The 25,804-nt window shown below is 34.3% G+C and overlaps 1 protein-coding gene and 1 long non-coding RNA gene across 3 annotated transcripts; both read right to left on the reverse strand.

The window, feature by feature from the left end:
- Positions 1-6,218: 6,218 nt before the first annotated feature.
- LOC134274825 (perlucin-like protein) lies at positions 6,219-7,602 on the reverse strand. Its single transcript, XM_062757063.1, has 4 exons — positions 7,437-7,602; positions 6,868-6,947; positions 6,701-6,794; positions 6,219-6,460 (listed from the first exon to the last, which is right to left on the reverse strand). Exons 1-4 carry the CDS (start codon positions 7,600-7,602, stop codon positions 6,219-6,221), a joined length of 582 nt encoding a protein of 193 aa, XP_062613047.1.
- Positions 7,603-10,944: 3,342 nt separating this feature from the next.
- LOC134274840 (uncharacterized) lies at positions 10,945-18,444 on the reverse strand. Of its 2 annotated transcripts, none has more exons than XR_009993723.1 (3): positions 14,609-14,627; positions 14,026-14,157; positions 10,945-11,213 (listed from the first exon to the last, which is right to left on the reverse strand). It is a non-coding gene; the product is annotated as an uncharacterized LOC134274840 (long non-coding RNA). The 2 variants fall into 2 exon arrangements; XR_009993722.1 differs by lacking the exon at positions 14,609-14,627 and adding an exon at positions 18,218-18,444 and having other exon boundaries at positions 10,982-11,213.
- Positions 18,445-25,804: the final 7,360 nt, after the last annotated feature.

The raw sequence follows: 25,804 nt of genomic DNA on the forward strand, positions 1-25,804 counted from the left end.
ACTTAGTCCGTGCTGATCAGATTTTTTGGTCAGGGAAAATATCACAAGTGGAAAAGAGTGGTATTTGCGCGGCTAAAATGGGGGGGGGGGGGGTTCTAAAGTATAATTATAACGGCTTCATAAGGTATAACTGAAAATTGTCTATCTAGTTCTAATAAACATTCTTTATATAGTCTGCAGTTGTTTTGCATCGCAAAATTCATTTGTCAATTACAACTGATTATTTTAGTACTAATCTCAAATCTAAACCAAGTAATTTGATATACGGTAAATATTTAGTTCAAGACTTGAAAGCATTTAACCAGAATACAAAAGTTTATGTGTACATCTGTACGTTCTTTAACACACACGCGGAAAAAACATCCCCCTTTTAGACTGATATTGAGGCATTTGTATTTATAAGGGGGGGGGGGGCAGATATAATTGACATGGCCGTTACCTAAATATTCTTGGAAGACAGACATTTCTGCCAATTCCATTTTTGAAGATTTTTTATTGTCTCACTCCGACCACAAAGTATGAACATTTTTGCGGAATGTGGCTGTTTTATAATTATTACAGGAAGTCTTTCGAGATTTCAGTATCCCTGTCTGACAGTCTAGTTTTTTTAAAAATAAAAATAATTTCTGTTGCAATATTTGGGAGATACTTTTAGAAACTTTGGTAGGGAAACTTGAAACCTGGTGGAATACAGATAATTTTTAATTACTCTTTTATTCATTGAACTCTCTCGCTCTCTCTCCTCCTGAAACCATCTGTAAGCGCAGTGATAGATATAAAATCATATGTATTTTGTGCTGTACCATTTATTCGATCTTGGGACAGATCAAAGATTTTTTTGTGGGGGGATGTCGAAACTTGTTCAAAAATTAAAATAATAATTTTACTTTTGACAAGAAAATAAACCTAAACACCGAAATTGAAAGGAAAATACATGTAAACGTGAAGTCTACATCATAGGAATGGGAACATTGGGAACTTTCTCAAATACATGTACCTTCTCAGGTAAGGAATCTGGACAAAAATTATTTAGACAAAAGGTATAAAAAAGCTAATTTTTGGTAGAATGTGGAACTCCTATCGGCAGTTTGCTTTCCCTTCCTCTTTGATTCGACTATTAATAATTTATATACAACCCAGATATTTCTTGACATGCAAAAAAAAACCCCGTAAACTCGCCCAAACTTCAAAACCTATTTCGGGGGGGGGGGGGGAGGTAGGGGTAGCCGATGACTTCTAATGCTTCAAACCTTAGCCTTTTCATACCAATTTAACACAAATTCGCGTTTACCAGGGAGTCTGCGTTTTCCGAGGGGGTTCCTACGTAACTTTTTTTCTTGCTTTAGTAAATAAATTTAATAACCTTGCTAACCCCCTCTAGATCCGCGCATGGCACTCATGCATAGAATCACACCACAGCCACTTCAATTTATATTGATGGGGGACCTCCAAAATCAGTTGACAAGCAAAAAAAAAAAAAAAAAAAAAAAAAAAACAAAAAACAAAAAAACTAAACAAAACAAACAAGAGGCCCATGGGCCACATCGCTCACCTGAGTAACATGGGTGATGCGGATCTTTTTGAAAGATTTGTTCTATATATTTCTATGTAAAACTTGGATTCCTTATTGTGGCCCCGCCCTACCCCGGGGGTCATGATTTTAACAATTTAATATCTACACTACCCAAGTATGCTTCCATATAAGTTTCAGCTTTCCTGGCCCAGTGGTTCTTGAGAAGAAGATTTTTAAAGATTTGTTCTATATATTTCTATGTAAAAATTGGTTCCCTATTGTGGCCCCGCCCTACCCCCGGGGGTCATGATTTTAACAATTTAATATCTACACTACCCAAGGATGCTCCCACATAAGTTTCAGCTTTCCTGGCCCAGTGGTTCTTGAGAAGAAGATTTTTAAATGACCCTACCCTATTTTTGTATTTTCCTGATTATCTCCCCTTGGAAGGGAACTTGGCCCTTGATTTTAACAATTTATATTCCCCTTTCCCCAAGGATGCTTTGTACCAAGTTTGGTTAAAATTGGCCCAGTGGTTCTTGAGAAGAAGTTGAAAATGTGAAAAGTTTACAAACGGACAGACAGACGGACGGACGAGCACCGGGTGATCAGAAAAGCTCACTTGAGCTTTCAGCTCAGGTGAGCTAAAAAACCTATGCATCACACTCTATACAATCCTTTTTTGTAGGGGATAAAGGAGGCTTCCTGTAACTTTTCTGTTCAGTACATTACTTTTGAATGCTTGAATCTGCGTATTTTCCTGCAAACAAAAAATGTGGAGGGAGCTTCTAAATCAAAATTTTAATTTATTTAAAACTGGGGCAAAGATTGTCCTCAGAAAAAGCCCCCCCCCCCCCCCTCCATCTGCATACTACGGGAACATTTTAAACCTTTATCTTTACCGAATCGAAATATTTCATGCATACTTCTTAAAGTTAGTTACTTCTGAAAATGGTCCAAAAATGGTAAAAAAGTTCGCTGGAATCTTCCTTGCATGTTACTTGGGGGTGGTCGAAGCCATTAGACAGGGTTACCAAGACAAGATAGAAATTTGTCCCCATTGTAATTTAAAAGAACTCAGAGGTGAGTTTCATTACATACTAAAGTGCAGCTCGCTACTTTCAGAAAGAATGCTATGCTTAACAGAAAAAAAGCATAAAATTTCAGAATGTGATTAATTTTAAACACATTATGAATAACAATAAACACTGTTTTCTGATAAAATTGTGCTCGTTTATAAAGAAAAAAAAATAAAATATGCCCCGCCTAAATTCCCATACTTCACATTTATAGCAACGTACAATTTTTTTGTTTAGTTTCTTATTCAAGCATGCTTTATAGATCTACTGTTATGTATAAAATTACCTATATATTTTTGTGATTTTTGTATACTGTTGTAAAATGGTGAAGAGATTCAAATAGTTGATTGAAAAATGATTGAAGGTACGCGGAGGAAAGCAAATCCGCGAAAATCTACAGATCTAGAGAACTGAAAGGACAGAGATTTTTTTTATTTCTTCAAATTATTCATATTATTAGACGTATAAATATCTATACTCTATATTACAGAAAAAAACATTCTCTCTCTCTCTCTCTCTTTCTCTCTCTCTCTCTCTCTGTGTATGTGTGTACAAAAATAAAGGCCGAGTGTTCCAATCCCTGGAACCCCACTCCACCTCTGGATCCGCCAATGAATTCTGCAAAATTTTGATTATTCATGTACCATAGAATCAAACTCGTTTATTGTGTATAAAATTATGAAAATAAGTTTAAATCAAGTTATATAAGGTCTTTATTTAAAAAAAAATAAATAAATAAAGCCAATACACATTATTTATAATGAAAATATTTGATCGTAAAAAAAATCCGATCTTTTCAGAGAGCGTTATGCATTATTTTTACCCCCCCCCCCCCTTTCACGGGAGAATCTCGTCAAAGGATGAATGATTCGTAATGTTGCATGCTATAAAATAAATTTAATGTAATTAAGCCAAGTCTAAAAATTTTGTTTACATTTACATATACAGACAAGAGTAATATTTATTTTTGAAAAAAATTGCACTTTTTCAGTCAACCAAAATACTTTCCACCTTTGAAATTTCCCCTGACCAAATAGACTATCGTCGTGGACCACGTGTGTCCAAGTGCTATGTGGTGACAATTTTTTACTGTTCAGTTAGCAATGGATTGCATGAATTCTGAGATGCATATTTCAATAAAAGTAAAAATAGGATATTTCTTTCGACATGTGCACATCCCTGTAACGATAGCAGTATTCAGGTAAATATCTTTATCATTGCGTTCGATGCGTATTCTCGACTTGCATGCGTGCATATCCAAACGGCTTTTGCTCATTTCCGTGTTATTTTTTCTAAATTGCAGCAAATACATTCAAAAATAATTTACTTCATAGTAAAGTTCTAGTTTTTGTTCACTTTTAAAACATGTATCTGGTCAGTTTATGGATTTATGACAACTATGCTATCGGAGATGTGTACATGTATGTCGACAGCCAGGCTAGAAAATCACTCAAGTGAAACAAATGCACCAGGCTTTATATAACAGGTACAGGCGGCCAAAAATTTTCAATTAAATATGGCGGAATCGAAGAAATATGGCGGACAAAGGCTTACAGGAATGTAGTAAGTCGTACAAAGATGAAAAATGATGCCTTTTTAAGAGTTCATGTCAGCTTTAAGATGTTTAAAGACACCCCATGGCCATAGCTGAGACATAATGTCAGAATTAACTATATGATAAATTTCCCTCTCCCACCTCTCGCTTCAACCTTTCAATCTCTCTTATTCACCATCTATGTGTCACTCTCTCATCCCATCCTCTCCCCTTCACACCCTGTTTTTCTCTCTCTCACCTCTTTGTCTCTCATTCTTCCATTCTCTCCCACACTCTCTCTGCCACTCTCATCCTTCTCTTCCTATTACATTGAAAGTGGAGGGGTAGGTAAAAGCCTGCTTGAATTCAGCTTGACCCGTGTATCCAACCCATATGCGAAAAAAATTATATAGGAAAATTAATTGGAAATGTTTTAGTGTTTTGGGTTTTTGAATTACTATTACCACAACATTTTACAACAGTGGTTATGAATACATATATTAATTTTCAACCACTGATGTTTAAACGTTGTTTTGAACATTCTTGAATGATTAATTTTTCAAAAAACTTAACAGTCTATTTATTTAAGAAGTAACCAACGCAAAAATGCAATGTATGTACTACGTTTCCGGCAAGAATCACAGGCGTTCGTTTGTATTGTAAATAAAATTAACTCTTACACAGAATTTTCGTAATTATTGATAAAAAATATATGCCTTGGGCTTGATAGCACATGCTTGTTCACAGACAAACATTGTCTTTGGTAACATTTTGACGATATTGACTGTATTTTTACACAATATACATGTACATGAACTTCATGATTCCTGGAAAAATAAAATCCGGAGTTTAATGTACACGATTCTAGTTTTCGTTTTTTACTTTTCTGTCCACGCAAGATCTGATATAATACTATTACTACATTTTATACGCTACTGAGCACTGACTCCCACATTAATACAGACTGCCTGTACGGGGCTTTTTGAATGGGAACTCCGAAGTGTAAATTGATTGACCACTGGACCAATTAACAGACACTTTACTTCGGGCCATTTTTGATTACTTTTTAATGGTTTCTTTAAGATTCACCTTTTGCAATGTTTTGTGACTTGTTATATCCCCCGCTTGAAAAGAAGGGGGTATACTGTGATCGGGATGTCCATCCGTCTGTACGTCCATCTGTTACGCTTTGGGGTACCCACTTCTTATCCGCAACACCTCTTATACCTTTGAATGGAATTTAATGAAACTTTCACACAATCTTTGTTATATATTGCCATTGTGCATCTCCAATTTACTTTTTGATCTGCTACTTTTATCGGGTCTCCCGGAGCAAAACATGGATTTCGTAATTATAATTATATGGGAGGAAGAGGTATCATTTAGTGAGCTCAGTGCTCACAGTACATCTAGTTAAAAGTAACAGAATAATATATAATGTTTGTATATGTGCATATCTTTCCGCTATTTGTTTTTCTTTTCACGTTTTCACCTTTTTGTTAAAAATTCATTTTATTTTAGAAAATCATTTTTGAAAGTCTTAAAATCGAGACATGTACAACACCCAGATTTGGTAGAGCATTGAAGGCCATTTGCTTGACGTATACATGCATTGCTCTCTGAAAATCTCACCATTTTCATATAATTATCGATATCATTTTTTTCTGACTCATATCATATTGAATCTAAACTCATATTTCCATATCTTTGTTGATAGATACGAATATTGTAGCGGTACTGAGTTGTAATCACCCATTGTCTTATTAATAAAATGTAGCGGTAATGATCACCCTGTATTTCGAAGAAACGCATTAACTAACACTTTTTTTCAATGGTAGCACTCTAGCTCTCAGGTCTTCCATCCAATTTTTTTAGACCAGGGACCTACAGATCTGCAGCTACATGTAGTAACACCTATCCTTTTTTCTAATGATAAACCCTGATTTATACTTTAAACATCTGTTTTTGCACATATCATGTTTTCAATGGATATAAAACACGCAAATCCAACTGCAGAGAGAAAAAACCAACAGAGTTCAGTTAAAAGTTACAATAAAAATTCATGTTTGATTTTACAATGTTTTTTTTTTAATTAGCTTGAATTTTTCTCACAAATATAATTCATGCGATTGTTATCTTTACAGGAAGCATCCTTCCATCTGCCAGAAGAATTAAGTCGGATACAGTCCTGTCCATTTTTATCGTCCGGCTGTCCGACGTCCCAAGGCAGGTATGTCAGTTCCTCCTTGTTTCTGATCCAGGTAAACGTGCCCTCTATATCGCTATCAGTGGCACCAATCCACACATTGCAAAATCGCCATTCCGAGCATTCATCTGCAAATACATGATACCTTCACAGTCTATGTCGACTAGCTAGCTACGATATGCAAATCTGATACCTTTACTAGTATGTTTTTGGTCGACCTCTGTGGATCAGAAAAAAGTAGAATGAAACATATAAATGGAAGATTATTCTATAATTACAAATTAATTTAGTAACTTGCAAATATTTTATATTTTCAAATTCAAAGTGAGTGATCAATTCAGATTGTATTTACTGTGCGGTGTACTCACTATCTGGTATAGGTAGGAAGATTTCTGTTATCCACATATTTTCCTCGACCGACTCTACTTCAAGAACATATCCTCCATAAGCCTGACATTGTACCTAGATATAATAAAACTTGATAATTTTTAATAAAATCTAAGATGACTGCATAAATTATCATGGCTTCATTTACCTGAGAAGTCGTCCATGTTAGCAGTGAATTCCCAAGTAGATAGCAATGGCCGTTATATGGTGTCCACCCAGGATCGCAAGCTTTCAAAAAGAAATACAGATGACGTTAACGTTTAACAAAGTCATGCTCAATGGAAGCAACATGTCATATGTTTACATCCAGTCTAGTAAAATTTTTGTCATAATTATGTGATGTATAAAAGACTATATACAAACAAAATTTTTGCAGCCATTGTGATTAACAGCAAAGAGAGAACACCTTTTAAGTGATTTAAAGTGATTTTAGGCTTTGTAAAAACATGAACGATCTAAATACAAATAAAGAACATTTAAATTTTTTTATTTACTGTAAAATCACATTTTATTCGTGTGGTCAAATTTTCGAGGTTTGTGGAGATTTGAATTGATCTCGTGGTTGGAAAATGTTTTATTAGTAGTATTGCATATAAAAATTTTCATTTCATTGTGGATATAAATCCGTGCGTCTCTACATACCTTAAAAACAACGAAAATTAACCCTCAATAAAAATTTGTGATTTCACGGTATTTATTATTATTTTTTAGTTTTACCTTTAGTATCGTAGTAGAACTTCCAGCCATCAAACGGCACAGTCAGAAACCGTTTATCCAGATACAGTCTCATTAACTTACATGACTTAGATCTTCTATTGTACAGGAATCCCGCACATATAGGCAGAGTCTCCAGGCACGCTACACCACAGGATCTGAGTCCCATGTCCTCAAAAGACGCCAGGGAGTAATTTAAATTGGTCGGTAAAAGGTTATCAAAATATGCTTCCTTCCTAAATTCTGCATGTCTTTTGTATTGCATTAAAGATATTCCAATTTTGATATCCAATAGGTAAAAAATAATTAGTCCCAAAAGAGATATCAACATTCTAGTATGATATCGAAATGTGTGAAATATTTTTCTAATCAATACCTACTAAAAAAAATTAAGAGATGGCTATTAAAAAATAAATCCAATAGTAATAGTGTTTTGAATATTGATTCTTCGAAAATGAAGTAGACATTTCATTTCCGGGACTTTTTGAAATTCCATAATCTTCTTTGTTTCAATATATTGATTTTATACAGTTTGAAATATAAAGCTAAATAAATCCCTTTTTATAACTTGCTTGGCAAAAGTTTGGTCAGTAGATAAATAAATTCAATAAAAAATCAGATGACAATCATGAATAGAAGGCAAACAAACAAAATTTCAGAAAAACATATCCACCCGCAAATCATAGAAGATCCTATTTTAAGTACAGTGAACTTGTGTTTTTTATCATATTTAACGGTGCTAGAATTTTAACCCTAAATTAGCAATATTTATCTAAAATCATTTCAGAACCTGTGCGATGAAATGTAGAAGAAAACAACAGTTTTCTAAAGTGAAGTATACTTGAATTCCATATCTACCGCATTGATTTTTAAAGTGCATATAATATTTCATAAACATTTTAGAAGAATTTCAACCAAACATTTAATCACAGAAGATAAATTCAAAATAAAGTTGCATTTATCAGAATAAGATTTGTGTTCGTGGAGCTTGAGCCGTAGGCTAATTCAGGAAAATGTTAGGTGCAGTTAATTAATCTACATTTGCCTTGTTTTTCTGTTCATAGGAGTAATAACTATTTCCAATCAAAAATGTGTAAGCCAATAAGACTCATAAAAGATCCATCAGATTGTTCAAACATTTTTTTTTACCTAATATGCAAATTCACGGGGAAAAAAATAACAATTAAATTCTTTAAAAAAAAACTTAATACCAAGATGACATCGAAGCCTTTCCTTCTCTGCAATCAAAAAGGGTAGTCATGCAAATAATTTACAAAGTACTAGTAGGAGGTATTATTCCAGTATGATGAAATTCGTTTAAATGGAAACTTTGATATAAAAATATGAAAGTTAAAATGAAAGTTGTTTCTAAGAACAGAGAAATTAAGGTCTAATGTGTTTGATAATTCAATCAATATAGGATATTTTACTGTCAAATATAAGGGCACATTTACAAACAGATTTTAGTGGACATTTTCAATAAACTTATGTTAATATATTTTACATGTAGTAGAAAAACCTTTATAACAGTTTGAAGCATCTTCGGTATTAAAGAGCATAATTCCTAACCTATTCGAGCCAAGGTAGGATCGTGATATTCATTTTGAGACTTTTTCTGTTTTACGTTTGGGATATTAAAACAGGAATATCTTTATTACAAAATAGAAAGAAACTTGCGTAAGAGAAGTAACAAAACAGTACATTTTGATAATTAAAATATTACCGACACGCCTTTTAGTCCTTTGAGGACTTTAATTAATTTCATAGTCTGCGTATTGTGTGTTTGAAGCAGTTTTGCAGTTGCAAATGAGTGTAAGCTGAATGAGTGTATTCTATACTTTACAGAAGATACACTTCAATAAAAACGTTGGAGACTTAGACGTATAATAGATGGACGTTCCAGTATGGACTCGAAAGATTCTTACAAAAAATCAATTGGTCATGATCGAATGTTTGCAAATTTTAATATTCTTTTTTTTTAAATTGAAAAACAGGTTATAATTAATATGTAAATATTTGTCTCCCTTTCTCTGTTTAAGAAAGGCTTCACTGAGCTTAAGACTTTAAAATCTGAACGTATATATATATTCATTAATATCAGCATTTTTTGTAAATAGTGACCATTGTTATGTTATGGACTATTAATACCCACTTTTAAATTTCCACTTATACGGTATGATAATTGAGCTATAGATACAAATCCACGCTTCAATGTCGTCACATATGATGCAGATGCTATATTTTTTGCACAGCAAATCAGAAGCAGGAAGATATTGCAACAAAAACTAATATAAAACTCGATTTAGAAATTGTTCATTCGTAGAGCATTTTCTTGCGTATGGAATCAACAGTGAGATATAAACTTCGTATGATGATAAGAGTATATTGCTGCAATAGTATAAGGAAAGTTGATGATCCCAAAGGTATATGTCAAAACATAAATGTAGCATATGGAGATAACAGACAGTATTCAAGATCAATAATATATAAAACAGTACAAAACATGAGCAGATTAAACACGGACCTCCAAAACCTCAGAGGTGGGATCAGGTGCCATGGAGGAGTGAGCATCTCCTGCCGACAGGTCACTCCCGCCCTATGCTCCTACATGTAGTCATCACCGCAAAATTACGGAAAAATCCGTCTTCAATTCAATATATAAATAATGGACTTACAATTAGTCTGAGAAACGTCAGTCAGCATTTGACAATAATAAATTGTATTTTCTGACAAGGTCATTGTATCTAAATATTTGTTCCCCGTTCTCTGTTTAAGAAAGGCTTCACTGAGCTTAAGACTTTAAAATCTGAACGTATATATTCATTAATATCAGCATTTTTGTAAATAATGACCATTGTTATGTTACATGGACTATTAATACCCACTTTTAAATTTCCACTTAAACGGTATGATACTTTAGCTCTAGATATAAATTCACGCTTCAATGTCGTCAATTATGATGCGGATGCTACTAGTACATAGGCGTCGGAACCGGGGGGGCTAGTGGGGGCTTAGCCCCCCCCCCCCACTTTTTTCCCAAAAATATACATACTATAGACATAGAACCTTGTTTCGTAGGTTTAGCCCCCCCACTTTCCACAGACACTTCGCAGTATAGGCTAAAAATGGGTAAAGTTTTGGTTTGGTGTTTGGAGAAAAACTTAGGTACTAAAGTTTGAACCTAACCCCCCCCCCCCCCCCCCCACGAAAAATAGGATTTTCGCGTCTGGGAAACGGACATTTCCTTTTTTTTTTTTTTTTTTTTTTTGCTTGTCAGGTTTTTTTTTGAAGGTAAAAAAAGAAATTTTATTACACTTAGCCCCCCCCCCCCCCCCACTTTCAATTAGCTTCCGACGCCAATGTAGTATATTTGTTGCACAGCAAATCAGAAGCAGGAAGATATTGCAACAAAAACTAATATAAAACTCGATTTAGAAATTGTTCATTCGTAGAACATTTTCTTGAGTATGGAATCCACCGTGAGATATAAACTTCGTATGATGATAATGATAAGGGTATACTGCTGCAATAGTATAAGGAAAGTTGATGGTCCCAAAGGTATATGTCAAAACATAAATGTAGCATATGGGTACAGTCCACTTATTGTTTTCCCATAGGCGACAATGTCAACGTTTCTTCTCATAGCGATGTCCCTAATTTTCGTTCAGAAGTGAGTGACCCCTCAAATCAAAGCACATCAACTTGTCTTTCCTTGGTTAAAATCTCGAGGTGGCATGTCAGATTCGTTTTCCGGCAAAATGCGTCTGTCTGCGGGGACCTCTAAAAATGAAAGTGAAAGTAGGGGAATTTCAGAATTATCACTGGCGTTATAATACACAAAATAATTCAGCTGATCTTCTTGATAAATTACATTTTCCAAGCTTTTTTGGTAGGAAAGATACTCCTTATCAACAAGTGTGAGGCTCAATTCAGTACATCTGCCCAATTTTTTTTATGCAAGTCTGCAAATTATGGAACTTGTAATTTTTTCTGCACTACTTTCTTCTCCTACCAATTCTAAAAATAATTAGTGGGATGTACCCAATATGAAAAAGCATTTTTTTGATTTTACAATATTTCACACAGTTTGTCAATCTAGAGCATAAGTAGAGACATCATGCCAAGTTTCATGAAAATTCAACAATTAATTAAGATTTTACAGCATTTACAGTTCTATGTGTAATATCCTTAAAAAATGCTCCAATCTAGCCAAAACGGCACCCAAGTATTACCTTAAATTTTAGCCTATTAACACATTTATACCATTCTTAATCAACTTCATAACTTTAAATACATATAGTCAAATCATAATCAAGCACTTAATTGGGTCAATTTCACTTATTTTAAAAAATTAATGCATTTCCGCACAAAATATGACCACTTTTCACCCTCTAATTCATAGTTTCTCCAGAAATAACCAAAAAATGAAGTTAACAAATACCCCGAAAGTAGTAAAATAAAAAAGAACTGATTATTTCCTGTCCATTGATGTATCATTCATGAAATTTGGTCTATGAATAAGAAAGTTATAAGCCTTTATAATCCTATATAGAATCATTTGTTTTGTGACAGGAAAGGAGAAAATGCATGGCTGGACCGGGAATCGAACCCGGGACCCCTGTATCTCTAGTCAGGTGCTCTACCTACTGAGCTATCCAGGCCGATATCCACGGCCCTAACCATTACATTCCTCCCTCCTTAAAGGTCTTTGGCCCTCCAAAGACCCCAACCCAGGCTCATCCCTGGCAGGTCTATCACCTGTCAATTCCAGGGCATGGCACGGCACCAAATCTGTGACAGGAAAGGAGAAAATGCATGGCTGGACCGGGAATCGAACCCGGGACCCCTGTATCTCTAGTCAGGTGCTCTACCTACTGAGCTATCCAGGCCGATATCCACGGCCCTAACCATTACAGTTTCAAAGCAATTTTTATACCAATGCAAATTTACTCATCTATGACGTCACAATGACATCATAATAATGGATAGCTCAATACATGTGTATCATTACTTTTCCCGTACTTTTCATATAAGACAAAATCAGTGCTTATTTAAGAAATAAATAACAAGTTTATAAACTTCAATGGGAATTGAAGTGGGTCGGTCACGTGATCAAATCCTGTGAAGGCCGAAGGCCTTCTCAGAAGATTTGATACACTGCATGGACCCACTTCAATTCCCATTGAAGTTTATAAACTTGTTATTTATTACTTATATATACATTTGAGACAGACAATTGAATATTTTCGAATTTAAATTATTGCACTAACCGTCCGTCGTAGATTTTGAAAAATGATGCAAGGTGTAAATCGGCTTGCATGGCGGTTACGCTTCGAATTCGTCAGGCTAAGGAATCTATTTCGAAGGGAATATTTTGTGAAAGGCTACTTGTGATCAGTAATAGTGAACAGATTGTTGTCTGGGAATATTTTATTCGTGAAAAATGATAATTGATGCTGAAAAGACACAAGAAACACGTCCGAAGTTTGATGATAAAAAGTTGGAGGATTTTCGGTCGCTGGAAAGGGATGGATGGATCCGATGGACTGAGACACCTGTCCGAGCCAGTTAATTTGCAGTTTGATCAAAAACATTTCACGGTTTCAGTAACTAAAGGCATACTTATCGTAAAACACTGATAAACACGGAGACAATGGCGACAGCTTTACATTGAACTACAAAAACGCCCAGGTGTTTTGCAGCTGTTCATGGCATGATTGCAAATATATTTTCCAAGAGATTTACACATTTATCGTGAGTAAAATTTAAAGATAAAATAAAAGTTTATAATGAAAATTTAACCAAAGGTCTGTCCAAAAAATAAGGATGAACGTTAGAGACTGTGCAGCTGACAAAGGTAAAGAAAAATGTAAACAAACGCTAGGCTCCTAGTTTTCTCTATGTTCACAGGTTGAATCGATAGCCCAAAAACTGTATGAAATACTTGTTTACATTTAAAATAAAAAAATTTTACTTGCTTATTTTATTCATTTTTATACATGAAAAGCAAGTAGAGCAGGTCGTTTTATAATTTATGTACCGGTAGATGTTATTGCGCCGTGTGATTAGGTCACGTATTGACCTCTGACCTCTGACAAACTTCATACAGAATTGAAGATATTTTCTCTCTGTATGTTTATATAATGGAGAGATACCACAAATGTATATATATACTATTATTAACTTTAAAAAATGAAAATATGTGGTTTTGCGGATTAAATAAATAATCCACTAAAGTTGTTTTGTTTCCATGGTAACCATTTTGTAATTTGTAGGAAAATGAGACAAAATTTTGAATTTCCTGACAAATCGCATAATGTCGACTGTCAAATATTCATGAAACTTCAATTCTTGTATCCGTGTAATCTTAATAACATAATTTACAAAACAAAGATGTAGATCTAATTAATTTGAAATTCTTAAACAAGAAAAAATCTATATAAGTGCAAAATGTATATAGCAGTGCATGTACAGATTAGTTATAGCTAAATACTTTCACATTCTGATCTCCTGTTAAATATGTAAATTTCCTCACCCCCACCCCATCCCCCACTTCAATGAATTTTTTTTTTTTTAGAAAACTTTAACTTACACATTTTGCCGACTGTCACATTTTGCTGGTGCTGTTTCAAGATGTATTCAAATGGGTGTGCATTTGCTGGCCAATAGTTTTAAACACCATCTGCATGGACCTCATGTTTTTCCTGCACCAATCACCATGAACCTAAAAAAAATCAATACAATAAATGGCACAATATCACATTTGCAGACAGACAGACACACAGACATTCAACGCGTACAATTTTACCATATTCCTTTTATGCCCATTACTTGAAATTAATTAATTTAAAAAATGATTAATTTGCTCCCACCTGAAATCACACTGTTAACATTGGTAATTAAGTTAATTCAGCAGAATAGGTAAAAATCATGTTTTACTGACAATAATTGTACATTCAACAAATACATGTAATGCAATTGCTAAAAAATATGAGAAAAAAGAAGTTAATGTGCATGTTCACACACGTCGTTTAACTCCCAGACAACTGTAACCAGCTTCACCGCGCAACTGATCTGAAATGATGTATGTCATGTATGTGACGTGCCGATCATTGACATGTTCCAAAAACATTAAATTGTTATTTACAAATATTGTACCAAGATATACCTCTTACCTCCTGTGTAAAATACAAATGCCCATCACCTATATACTGCTAAACACTGCACTGAACAGTTTTTAGTCAGCCCGCGGGCTGACTAGTTATGGTACGAAGAACTTCAAATGCGCTTGCGCGTTTTGGAATTCTGGGAGGTAGTTCTGCAGCAAATCACTCTAGCTAATTTCATTTCAGTAAAATCAGTATAGATTAAACAAAGAAATCCCTATTTAACACCACGGTAATCTGTAAATTTAAATTCAACTTAGATAAGAAAGTCATTTATGCTTATTTATTTCTAGAACCTTTGCGTACAATCCTACTTCACAGTTTTTAAAACCTCGTTCGCAGTAATTAAACTGGTTCGCATCTGATCGTGAAATGTGTTCTACGCAGTTAAGCATACAGTTGTATGAATTCATATTGCACAGTGTTTGACGCATTAATTGAAGGTCTTTTGTAAAGTATGTTGAAGTTATTTTATTTATGTATTTAAATATACGACATAAACATCGGCTTAATAGAGATTTTGAAGTTATTCAGTTTTTATTAGTTTTACTTTCGTTTTCATTACATCATTTCGATCCCGATGCAATTCAGTGAACTGACTTGTTAGCGCATACAACGGATACTTCGAGATGAGACACAACTGGCTGAGCTTGCTCGTTTGTAATGTCCCCCGCTGGAAGGTGGAGGATATTATTTTATTTCGGTCTGCCTGTCCTTCCGTGCCCCAGGACAGGGCCCCTGTCTGTAGTTCTGTCTGTAACACTTTCAATTCCTTGAAATATTTCGAGAAGCCCTTGACCTTATGTTGTGAAATTTTACACAACTTACTATGGAAAACCCCTCTTGATTTTGAGGTAAAAATGTCAATGGTCAAGGTAATGAAATCAAAATTATGTCTGTTTGAACACCTTTGTGTCCGTGCAATATCTCGATAAGCCCTTGAGCTTTAGAAATGAAATTTTATAGCACAACAACCTATGCTAAAAGGAAGACACCTGTAGATTTATTTTGACGTTCAAAGGTCAAGGTAATAAATTCACATCTCTGTGTGAGTGTGTGTGAAACTTTCATTTCCAGTCAATATCTAAAGAAACATTTTTGCGTTTTACAATCAAATTTTATACCATAACTCGATCCACCATATGGCCCCGTGACCACCCACCCCCCTTTTTTTAAGATCTGCGCAATCCATGCTTTTTTTTCCTAAGTGGGAGACGCAGATTCTCTGAATTATTTGTTTAGTGAATGAAACTATTTATGTTGTGGCAATCAGATTAATGGATTTATAGTTTTCTTACGTTATACAGGTTTGATAAATGAATTTGTTTACCAGTCATCGTGTTGTTTATTTTGTTTCAATTCTACTTTTTTAAGTTTCAAGTTTAAATTCAGCTAGCTACGGTAGGTCAAATTAAAGTAGTGATAGTTAAACAACTTAAATAAAAAATACCCATATCTTAAATTATGCAAAGATTAGGCTAAACAAAGCTTACATGTTACCTGTTTGAATGAAATTTTTCTAATTTAAAAGTACTAGAAAATGTACGTACTTGTTACATGTATTTAAGTGGCCCTTTATTGATATTCTCAATTAAAGGTTCAGTATGGCTGTTACTTTATCGCAGGGGCAAGGGTGTCTTTAATTGTTGTCTAAACACAGAAGCACTGAGTGATTCAACCTGCAACATGACAAACTCTTACAGGGTGATAGTAAAGCTTAATACGAGATTCCGTTTGGTGGCCGCGGGATTGTTAAAACTGATATGTCCCCTATCCTCATAAATTAAACTCCTTTAGATCCGATGAGATGGGTTTATAATTTCATGGAATTATGTTTTGTGAAATTGAACTTAAATTTTTATTACACTATATCTGTCTTTTGATTAAGAGACAAAACATGCAATACCGGTATAATGATTTTTTTTTCAGTACCGTAGTACACATGTATTCTTCGAAACATTATCACAGATAAGAAAAATCCACTGGCTGACTCTCTAAGCTTTTTTTAAAAGCTAAACTTGTGATAACTTTCTGCTAAGTCTACTTTCACTTCGACCTTGACCCCGATTGAATACCGATCCCGAACTCATTTGTGAATTTTTTACCGGCCGCCAGGAGGCGGTCGGTTATATGATATGAAAGTTTGAAGTCGCTGTGCGTTTCTGCGGACTTAAAACAATTTAGATAAAAATATTTAACATTAATATAATAGTATATTAAAAAGAGCGTCTAAATGTTTAACAAGAACGCACAATAAACATATAAAATTATTTTTTTTTATAAAGAACATTGAAGAATGAGGTAAATATTTCATCCAATCCTGATTGAGAAACTTAGACATGTTTGAGGTGCGGAGAAAAATAGGACATGTGTTGGGCCTAGTCTAAAGCAAAGACCGCGTTATGTATTTTGCACAATTTTACTTTCTCTATTTAAACATGATTTGTCGTACGTATTTATTTTAAAATGACGTGTTCACATGTACATATATAAAATTTTCAAAAATATGGGTAAATATAAATTCATCAAAAGACCTTGCAGGCTACAGAATATTACGAGATTTTGCCCTTAGCAGACGAGGATAATGCACGTTTTACAATGTGCCAAGAATTTTCCCGCTACAACTCAAAGAAACTGAAAGAGAAGAAATGTATTGGCGGATCTAGAGGGAGTTTAGTTTTTTCCTCTAAGAGAGAGCAGGGAGCCCCTCATATTTGTTGCGTTTTTATCAAATTAAAACTACACTGCATATCTAGTTGTAGATTACATTAAACTTCAGTTTTAAACTTTTAATGTAAATGCCTCCTAATTATACAGCCCACGGTTTGTTGACGCAGAGGACCAGGGGTACTTTGCTTATATATGTATACATGTAATACTGAACATGCATTATATAATTAAGAAAATCATGCAATGTTGTGCACAAGCGTTTAATGTCACGAGGATATATATACACAGGGGCCTGTAACATACTGTTTTTGATTTTACGTAATCACTATCCTTTTTTGTATATATATAGTGATTACGTAAAATCAAAAATAGTATGTTACAGGCCCCTGTGGATATATATTAACAGATAAATATAAGCTATTTTAAAGACCCAATTTTTTTACCGTACGGTTACCTGAGGAGGGGGAGTGGTCGAAGTAACAGTGGTGTTATTTTTGGATGCAGATCTACATCACCATTTCAGTCTTTAGATGCTTCATAAAAGGAACAATTAATTGATTTGCGGCCGATTTTTGACGCTTGCGTCAATATATGTTTCTTGTGTGTATTGAAAATAAACCACAGTGGAGCATGTACTTCCTAATTATAATTGCTTCTTAATCAAATTATACATCTATGATTCTGAATAAATAAATTATATAAATCGATACATTTAATCTACATGATACATGTGTAAACAATGGGTGATACATGTATGGGGAGCATGGGGTTAAACAATGGGGGGGGGGGGGGGGGGGGGGGGGCTAAACACTTTATTTATGAATCAATTTGTTTAAAAATGTGTATCAACAATTAAAGAATTGTTTTTTTCATAAATTTGAACAACTGAAAATAATAGAAAACACCAACTTTGAAATAAATTCAAGATTTATGACATCTTTCACTTACTTATGGGCTTCCTAATATGGGTACAGTCCACTTATTGTTTTCCCATAGGCGACAATGTCAACGTTTCTTCTCATAGCGATGTCCCTAATTTTCGTTCAGAAGTGAGTGACCCCTCAAATCAAAGCACATCAACTTGTCTTTCCTTGGTTAAAATCTCGAGGTGGCATGTCAGATTCGTTTTCCGGCAAAATGCGTCTGTCTGCGGGGACCTCTAAAAATGAAAGTGAAAGTAGGGGGATTTCAGAATTATCACTGGCATTATAATACACAAAATAATTCAGCTGATCTTCTTGATAAATTACATTTTCCAAGCTTTTTTGGTTAGGAAAGATACTCCTTATCAACAAGTGTGAGGCTCAATTCAGTACATCTGCCCAATTTTTTTTTATGCAAGTCTGCAAATTATGGAACTTGTAATTTTTTCTGCACTACTTTCTTCTTCTACCAATTCTAAAAATAATTAGTGGGATGTACCCATATGGAGATAACGGACAGTATTCAAGGTCAAAAATCTATAAAACAATACAAAACAGGAGCAGATCAAACACGGACCTCCAAAACATCAGAGGTGGGATCAGGTGCCATGGAGGAGTGAGCATCTCCTGCCGACAGGTCACTCCCGCCCTTTGCTCCTAGTCATGATCGCGAAATTACGGAAAAAGCCGTCTTCAATTCAATATACAAATAATGGGCTAGCAATTAGTCTGAGAAACGTCAGTCAGCATTTGACAATGATAAATTGTATTTTCTGATAAGGTCATTGTATCGACCATAGAACTTACGAAATGATGACTTTAAACGAGACTGCTGATATTCTTGATTCATCAATTTGTTTGTTGATAATTCACCACGTTTTAGAAATTGTTCATACATAGAGCATGCTCTTGCGTATCGAATCAACTGAGATAAATAAAATCCGTATGCAGGGGATGAGTGTATATTGCTGCAAAAGTAGGGGAAGTAGACGATTGAAAAGTTAGTCATCATAAAGCTTTATATATCTAAATGTAGAGTTGAAGACCACATGCAGCAAGTTTTCTTTCTTGTCATATTTAAGATTTTGAATCAAATATATGGAGAAAATGAATAAAAGACCATTAAACAATACAAAAAACAGAGCAGACATGGACCTCCAACACATCAGGGGGGACCAAGTGCCATGGGGGAGTGACCATCCCCTGCCGACAAGTCATACTGCCGTATACTCCTTGTCATGATTGGGAAATAAAGGGAATTAAAATCCGTCGACAAATCTGTGTGTATATAATGGCCTAACAATTAGTCTTAAAGACGTCAGTCAGACTTAAATGATAAATTGTATTGTTTGACATGGTCATTTTATCGATCATAGAACTTCCGAAATGATGACTTTAAACGAGACTTTTGATATTGTTGTTTCAGAAACATGTTTGTCAATAACTGACCCCGTTTTAGAAATTGTTCATATGTAAACTGTGCTCTTGCATATTGAATCAACGGAGAGATATCAAGTCTGTATTCACGTGATGAAGGTACAGTCATGTATATTGCTGCATAAGTAATGTAAGTTGACGATTGAAAAGTAAGTCATCTAGTTTGTCACAATGTTGTTAGATTATCATTTATATCTATTTCAATTAAAATATCTAAATTTGAAACAGATGTGTCAGACTCTGTGGTATCTTTTATCTCAAGCTCACCGGTGTATATCGTATCGACATAAGAGTGGAAATTATCATTGTTAATTGACAATACGTCGTCGATATATCTAATTGTCGAGTTGACGCCCACAGCAAGTGTTTTTTTCTTTTAACATAATTTTTTGGATAAATTCTGCTTCATCTGAATACAAAAAGGTTTGCTAATATCGGGGCGCAAATGGTATCTGCGGGTATTCCAACAGATTGTTGGAAGACGTGGGGCCGTTTTACAAAAAAATATACGAAGAGGACCAAAAACTCTACTTTATAGTAAACTTTAAAAAATAAACTAGTCTGTTTAAAATCTCGATTGTAATCATAACTTACAACATTCCTTATAGAGAGATAAAAATTATTGTCAATATAATGTTAATTAGATAGTTATATACAGAATAAAGTTTTCTAACTTAGTACTCCGAAATTTTTTTCCTTCAACACCGTAGATATTTATTAAGTGAGGATTGAAGAAAGAGGCTTCGTATAGGTAGAATCAGCTATATATCTTTGTATATCAGGATTTTAATGAATTTTCGGAATCCAATATAGATACATAATGGTAATTTAAAGATATTTTTGTTGTTGGGAATATTAAAAGTATTCAATTTCGGTCTTAGAAAGGGGGTTATGGGTATAAGTTGGATTACCACTTGTAGAATCAAATCCCAGTTTCTTTAAATCACAATCAAAATAATAAGACTTTTAAACAACGACAGTGCTGTTGCAAGCCTGTTTTGTCAGCTGGGACCAGTATTACATTAATATAATGAAACAATTGTCAAAGAATAAGCAGAATGATTAGAAGTTAAAAGGTTTCCATCATTCGTCAGGTTTGAATGAATTGAATGCTGAAAGGTCGCAATTTTACAATCGGGTAAAAAAAAATCTATGAGTTATTTTTTGGATTTTTTAGTTGGAAAGTTACATGTATCTCTCAAATCGGAGGGTCTCTCCCCTTAATTAACCATAAGCCTATCAAGGTCCCTATTTACATGTTGAGTCCAAATAACAATATGTAAAAATATATTCCTCCCTCCTTTAAGTACCTTCGCCCTAAAATACAAGACCTTGATATTTTGGGCACCGGTTGGACTTCACCTTCAAGTCCCGAGGAGGTCAACATGTTAATGTAGTGGGTCTTCGAGGGTTATACCGCCATTGGTAGCCCAATGTTTAGAGCACCTGATTAGTGATGGAATGAACATTTAGTTAATGATATTTTTAGAAAAAAAGAGCAGATTACATTTGCTGCAAAATTAAAACGATTGAGTATATTGGTGTAAAGTTACATCTCATAGCATGAAAATGTACACCTTTGCGAAATATTTCAAAAATCTTATAGATGGAAGTGCAAAATTTTAATTTCATCATATGATAATGTATGAAAGCTAAGGAATGCTATTGAAGAAAATAATTTTAAAAGTATCAATAATTTCTTGATTCTTAAACTTGTTTTGTACTTTTCAGTCTCAAAGTTCATAAGGAAATATCATTTGAAATCTCCCTCATTTTTGATTTGTAACTATTCATCTATACATGGACAATTGTACAAAGCACATAGTTTTAAGCGTGATTTTGCACAAAAAGCAAATGTTGCAAGTTTAATGCTCCAACAATTTTAGAGAGCACATTCAAGTATAGCTGCAGATCTGTAGCGTTATGGTTTTATATATTTGTCTTTGACCATAACGCTACAGATCCTGTAATGCAAAAAAGGTGCAATTTACGGCGCAATATTTTTTGCGCGCTTTTGGGGAGAATTTCTCCACTTTCAAGCATTGGTCAATTAATTACCTTTCACTCCCTAATTTTAGACACATTCTGTAGCCAATATGTACATTTTATCCACCTTTCAACCATTTGTAGTTGTCTCTACAAGTGATAAACTGGCTTGATTAAAATTATTTGTTAGATTGCTGAAAATTCACTTCTAGCGACTTTATTGCCTGTAGAGACAACTACAAATGGTTGAAAGGTGGATAAAATATACATATTGGCTACAGAATGTGTCTAGAATTAGGGAGTGAAAGGTAATTGATTGACCAATGCTTGAAAGTGGAGAAATTCACCCCAAAAGCGCGCTCGTAAATTCTTTTTTGCATTACAGGATCTGTAGCGTTATGGTCAAAGACAAATATATAAAACCATAACGCTACGGATCTGCAGCTAATTCAAGTAGAACACTGTATATCGACATAGTAGAAAATAAGTTATCTCTCTTTGGTTAAATTTAAAGAGACGGGCCTGCTCATGAGATTAATTTGAATAAGAAAAAATAATTTCGTGATATCACTTTTGAGGAATTGTTTCTACATTAAGAATTAAAGTAAAATTTATTAATATCTTTATAGTTAAAAAATTATTTGGGAAGATAAAAACTTCGGTTTTAGTATTTCCAATGCAGTATAAGCATTAATTTGCCAAAATGACATTTGGTTGCAACATTACCTTAGTCCTTTAGTATTTCTTGAAGTATCATTTCCTCATCTCTATCCTTTATGAATGGAGAAAAAAACTTTTTCTGACAGTACTTCCACTTTGTCAGTATGACTATGAGTGAGTGTTGTGACTGACGGTGGCAAAAGTTAATAACTTGTTTTGGGGTCATAAACCTTTTTCCTTTTCAAAAAGATATGGACAACTATGGACAGCACAAAAATTTTCATATTTTTTAAAAGTGGCCTTTGGCGTGCGAAAATGGTCTTTGGTCAACACCATAACATCAATTAAGTTTCAACCTTCTGTGTACTCTTTGATGATTTGAAGAGTTATGAGTCTGGTTAAAGCAATGATCTATGATTGATGCATAAATTTGTAGTTTTTTCCATTACAAAGTTTTGGACCTAACACAACTTTTTTCACATTTAAGGACAGATGACACATTTTGATTATACACACAAGTGATATTTTAATGATGCTTGTTTCTGATTAACAAGATCCATGTATAGTATTTGGAATTCAGGTCTTTCAACAATCTTTCGGAATTCCATGAGTACCAATTGCGTTCGCTATAAGCAGACCTTTTTTTTGTATTCATATGAAGGAAAACTTATTCAAATCATTACTAGTATACGTGAGTAGAAAATAATACTTGGCGCCTTCAATTCGCATTTAGATATATTGGCGACGTATGAACAGTTATTTCCATTCAATATCGAGTTAATATATCCCAATGAACTTAACATAGAAGAGATATATAATGGTAATAATATATTGAAACCACGTGGGTACCAATTGCGTCCCGTTCAAAGCAGACCTATTATTGTATTCCACAGACTCTGACACACCTGTTCATATATGGATAATTTACTTGAAAAAGACGTTTTTGGTAATCTAACAACCAAGCTTTATGATAAACGTGATGACTTACTTTTCAATCGTCAACCCCCTTACGAATGCAGCAATATACATTCATCACCTGCATACGAGGATTATATATCTCAGTTGATTCGATACGCAAGAGATGCTCTACGTATGAACAAATCATGTAACGAGGTAGTTTTGACAAGCAAGTTGATGAAATATGAATATCAGGAGTCTCGTTTAAAGTAATCATTTCGTAAGTTCTGTGGTCGATACAATGGCCTTGTCAGCAAATACAATTATTATCATTAAGTCAAATGCTGGCTGACATTTTTCATACTAATTGTTAGGCCATTATATAGACAATGAATTGCGATGAAATGGCCTTTATTTCCCGATTATGAGAAGGACCACACGGCTAGTTTGGCCGGTCGGCAGGGGATGCTCACTCCTCCATGGTACCTGATCCCACCTCCGATGTTTTGGAGGTCCTTGTTTGCTCTGCTTCAATTTTATATTGTTTAATGGACTTTTGAGCTTGAATACTGTTCGTCATCTCCATATCTCCATAATTTTCATTACAATCGTGAAAAAACTTTTTAAGTACCAAAGACAATGTTTTCGAGAAGTGGTGTAATCCTTATATCGTATGAGTATTTAAAATTTCAAAGAAACATTTAGAAATTTTGAAATCACATTTTTCTAACCAAATCATAAACATCAAAACGTACAACTTTTCAACACCTTATATAACAATATTATACCGATAAATTAAGGTTCAGGCTTTTTGACATCATTGACAACTGCTTTTACATCTACAAGTACAATAAAAATAGAACTCAAAAAATTCTATTTATCGGCGATTTGCAAATTATTGTGTCAAAAATATTCTGATTGTGCACACAAGAAGTCTAAAGTTGATATTAAAAGGTACTTGCAGTTCTGATTGACAATGATTTTGTAGCTTTTGAAGATTAGGACTTCCAACCATCTGTCGGAATTCCAATGGGTACCAACTGCGCCGCGTTATTAGCAGACCTATTTCTGTATTCATACATGTATGAAACTGGACTGATCCCCTATGCCTTACCTCCAGAACCACTGAATCAATTCACACCATTCTGGTAAAGGTAAACCAAAAATTGGAATTTTATGTAAATGTGTCCTTCATTCATCCCACTGTCCAAAATTACACAAAAAAGACATCGTATACCTGGAGAATACAGTCGAGCAAGGAAATTTATTCCCTTGCTTTGTTTACATCAAAAAGTGTGCTTACTGCAATGTGTAATGGAGCCAAAGTCTCGGGTTTTGAAGTTCACACAGTGTTTGAAGTTCAATTAAGCTGATTGAACATTATTCTTACCCGTTTTCATCACCACAAATTATAATGTTGGCAATTCTCGGGCTACCCATGCACACATAACCTCCCTCATCACTAGTGGACAACAAATACCCTCTGTATGTCATTGTTTGTCCAAAATTCCTTATACCTAAAAATATTTAACAAGGATTGGTATATCAGCCAAATCCCAACCAAGGGGAAAATTCAATCCATTCCATATTTTCCATATACATTAAATACATTAATAACCAATGGTCTCAAATTATGTCCTTTATAGGTTTGTCGACATTGTAAGGAAATATTTTTATTAATCATGCCATTCAAACTATCATTAAGTCAAATGCTGACTGTCGTTTTTTATACTAATTGTTAGGTCATTATTTATACAATGAATTGGCGACAGATTTTCCTTTCATGACAAGGAGCACACGGCGGGTGTGACCAGTCGGCAGGGGATCCTCACTCCTCCATGTTGCCTGATCCCACCTCTGATGTTTCAGAGGCCCGTATTTGCTCTGCTCCTGGTTTGTTTAATTGATGGACTTTGGAGTTTGAATACTATTCGTTATCTCTATATATTTCAAAGATTCTGGACTAGAATTGGGCTACTAGTTGTGACTTTTTCTCGTTGCAACATTTTTTGCGGTAATTCCAAGAGTGAAACAAGAAAAATGTTCTAATCATGTAAAAGTGATGATGGGTTTTAGCAACAACCTTTAGTGTAAATATTTCTGTTATCTTAAGCAAGCAAATTGTTTGTCGGTTAGATTTCTGCATAGATATCACGTGTTTAAAAATATTTTAACTGTAAAAATGCCACCCTAAATTATAAAATGCACCTTGTGAAAATAAATTATCATGGGAAACGTCGTTCTTTCGGTGTAAATGGAATACCCGCCGTTTGACAAATTGGTCGCCATGCCATGCCAATCCCAGACCACGTTTTTACTTCCCACTTGAAAGTGAGAACACTTATTTTCACTTTCCCAAGAGTTAAAAAATTTCATTGTCATTCAGTGCTATCGATACAATTGAGTGGTTAAACTGTTGCACAGGATGTAGAATAAATAAAATTCAATCGTGTCTGTTGCGTTCCGGAATAATCGATTGAAAAACTGATTGTTGCTATGTTTGTAAGGATGTTGGGGTGCTTTGTTACATTACAGGAGCCAGAAAAATGCATCCATTGTGTACATGTAGTAAAATTTATGTGACAGACATGCAGTCTAATAGACAGAAAATCGGTAGCCTTATACTTCATTC

The sequence above is a fragment of the Saccostrea cucullata genome, unplaced genomic scaffold (genome assembly GCF_032062105.1).
Source record: "Saccostrea cucullata isolate Sc308-1 unplaced genomic scaffold, CSIRO_AGI_Scuc_v1 ctg123, whole genome shotgun sequence".
In the NCBI taxonomy this organism is placed as follows: Eukaryota; Metazoa; Mollusca; class Bivalvia; order Ostreida; family Ostreidae; genus Saccostrea; species Saccostrea cuccullata.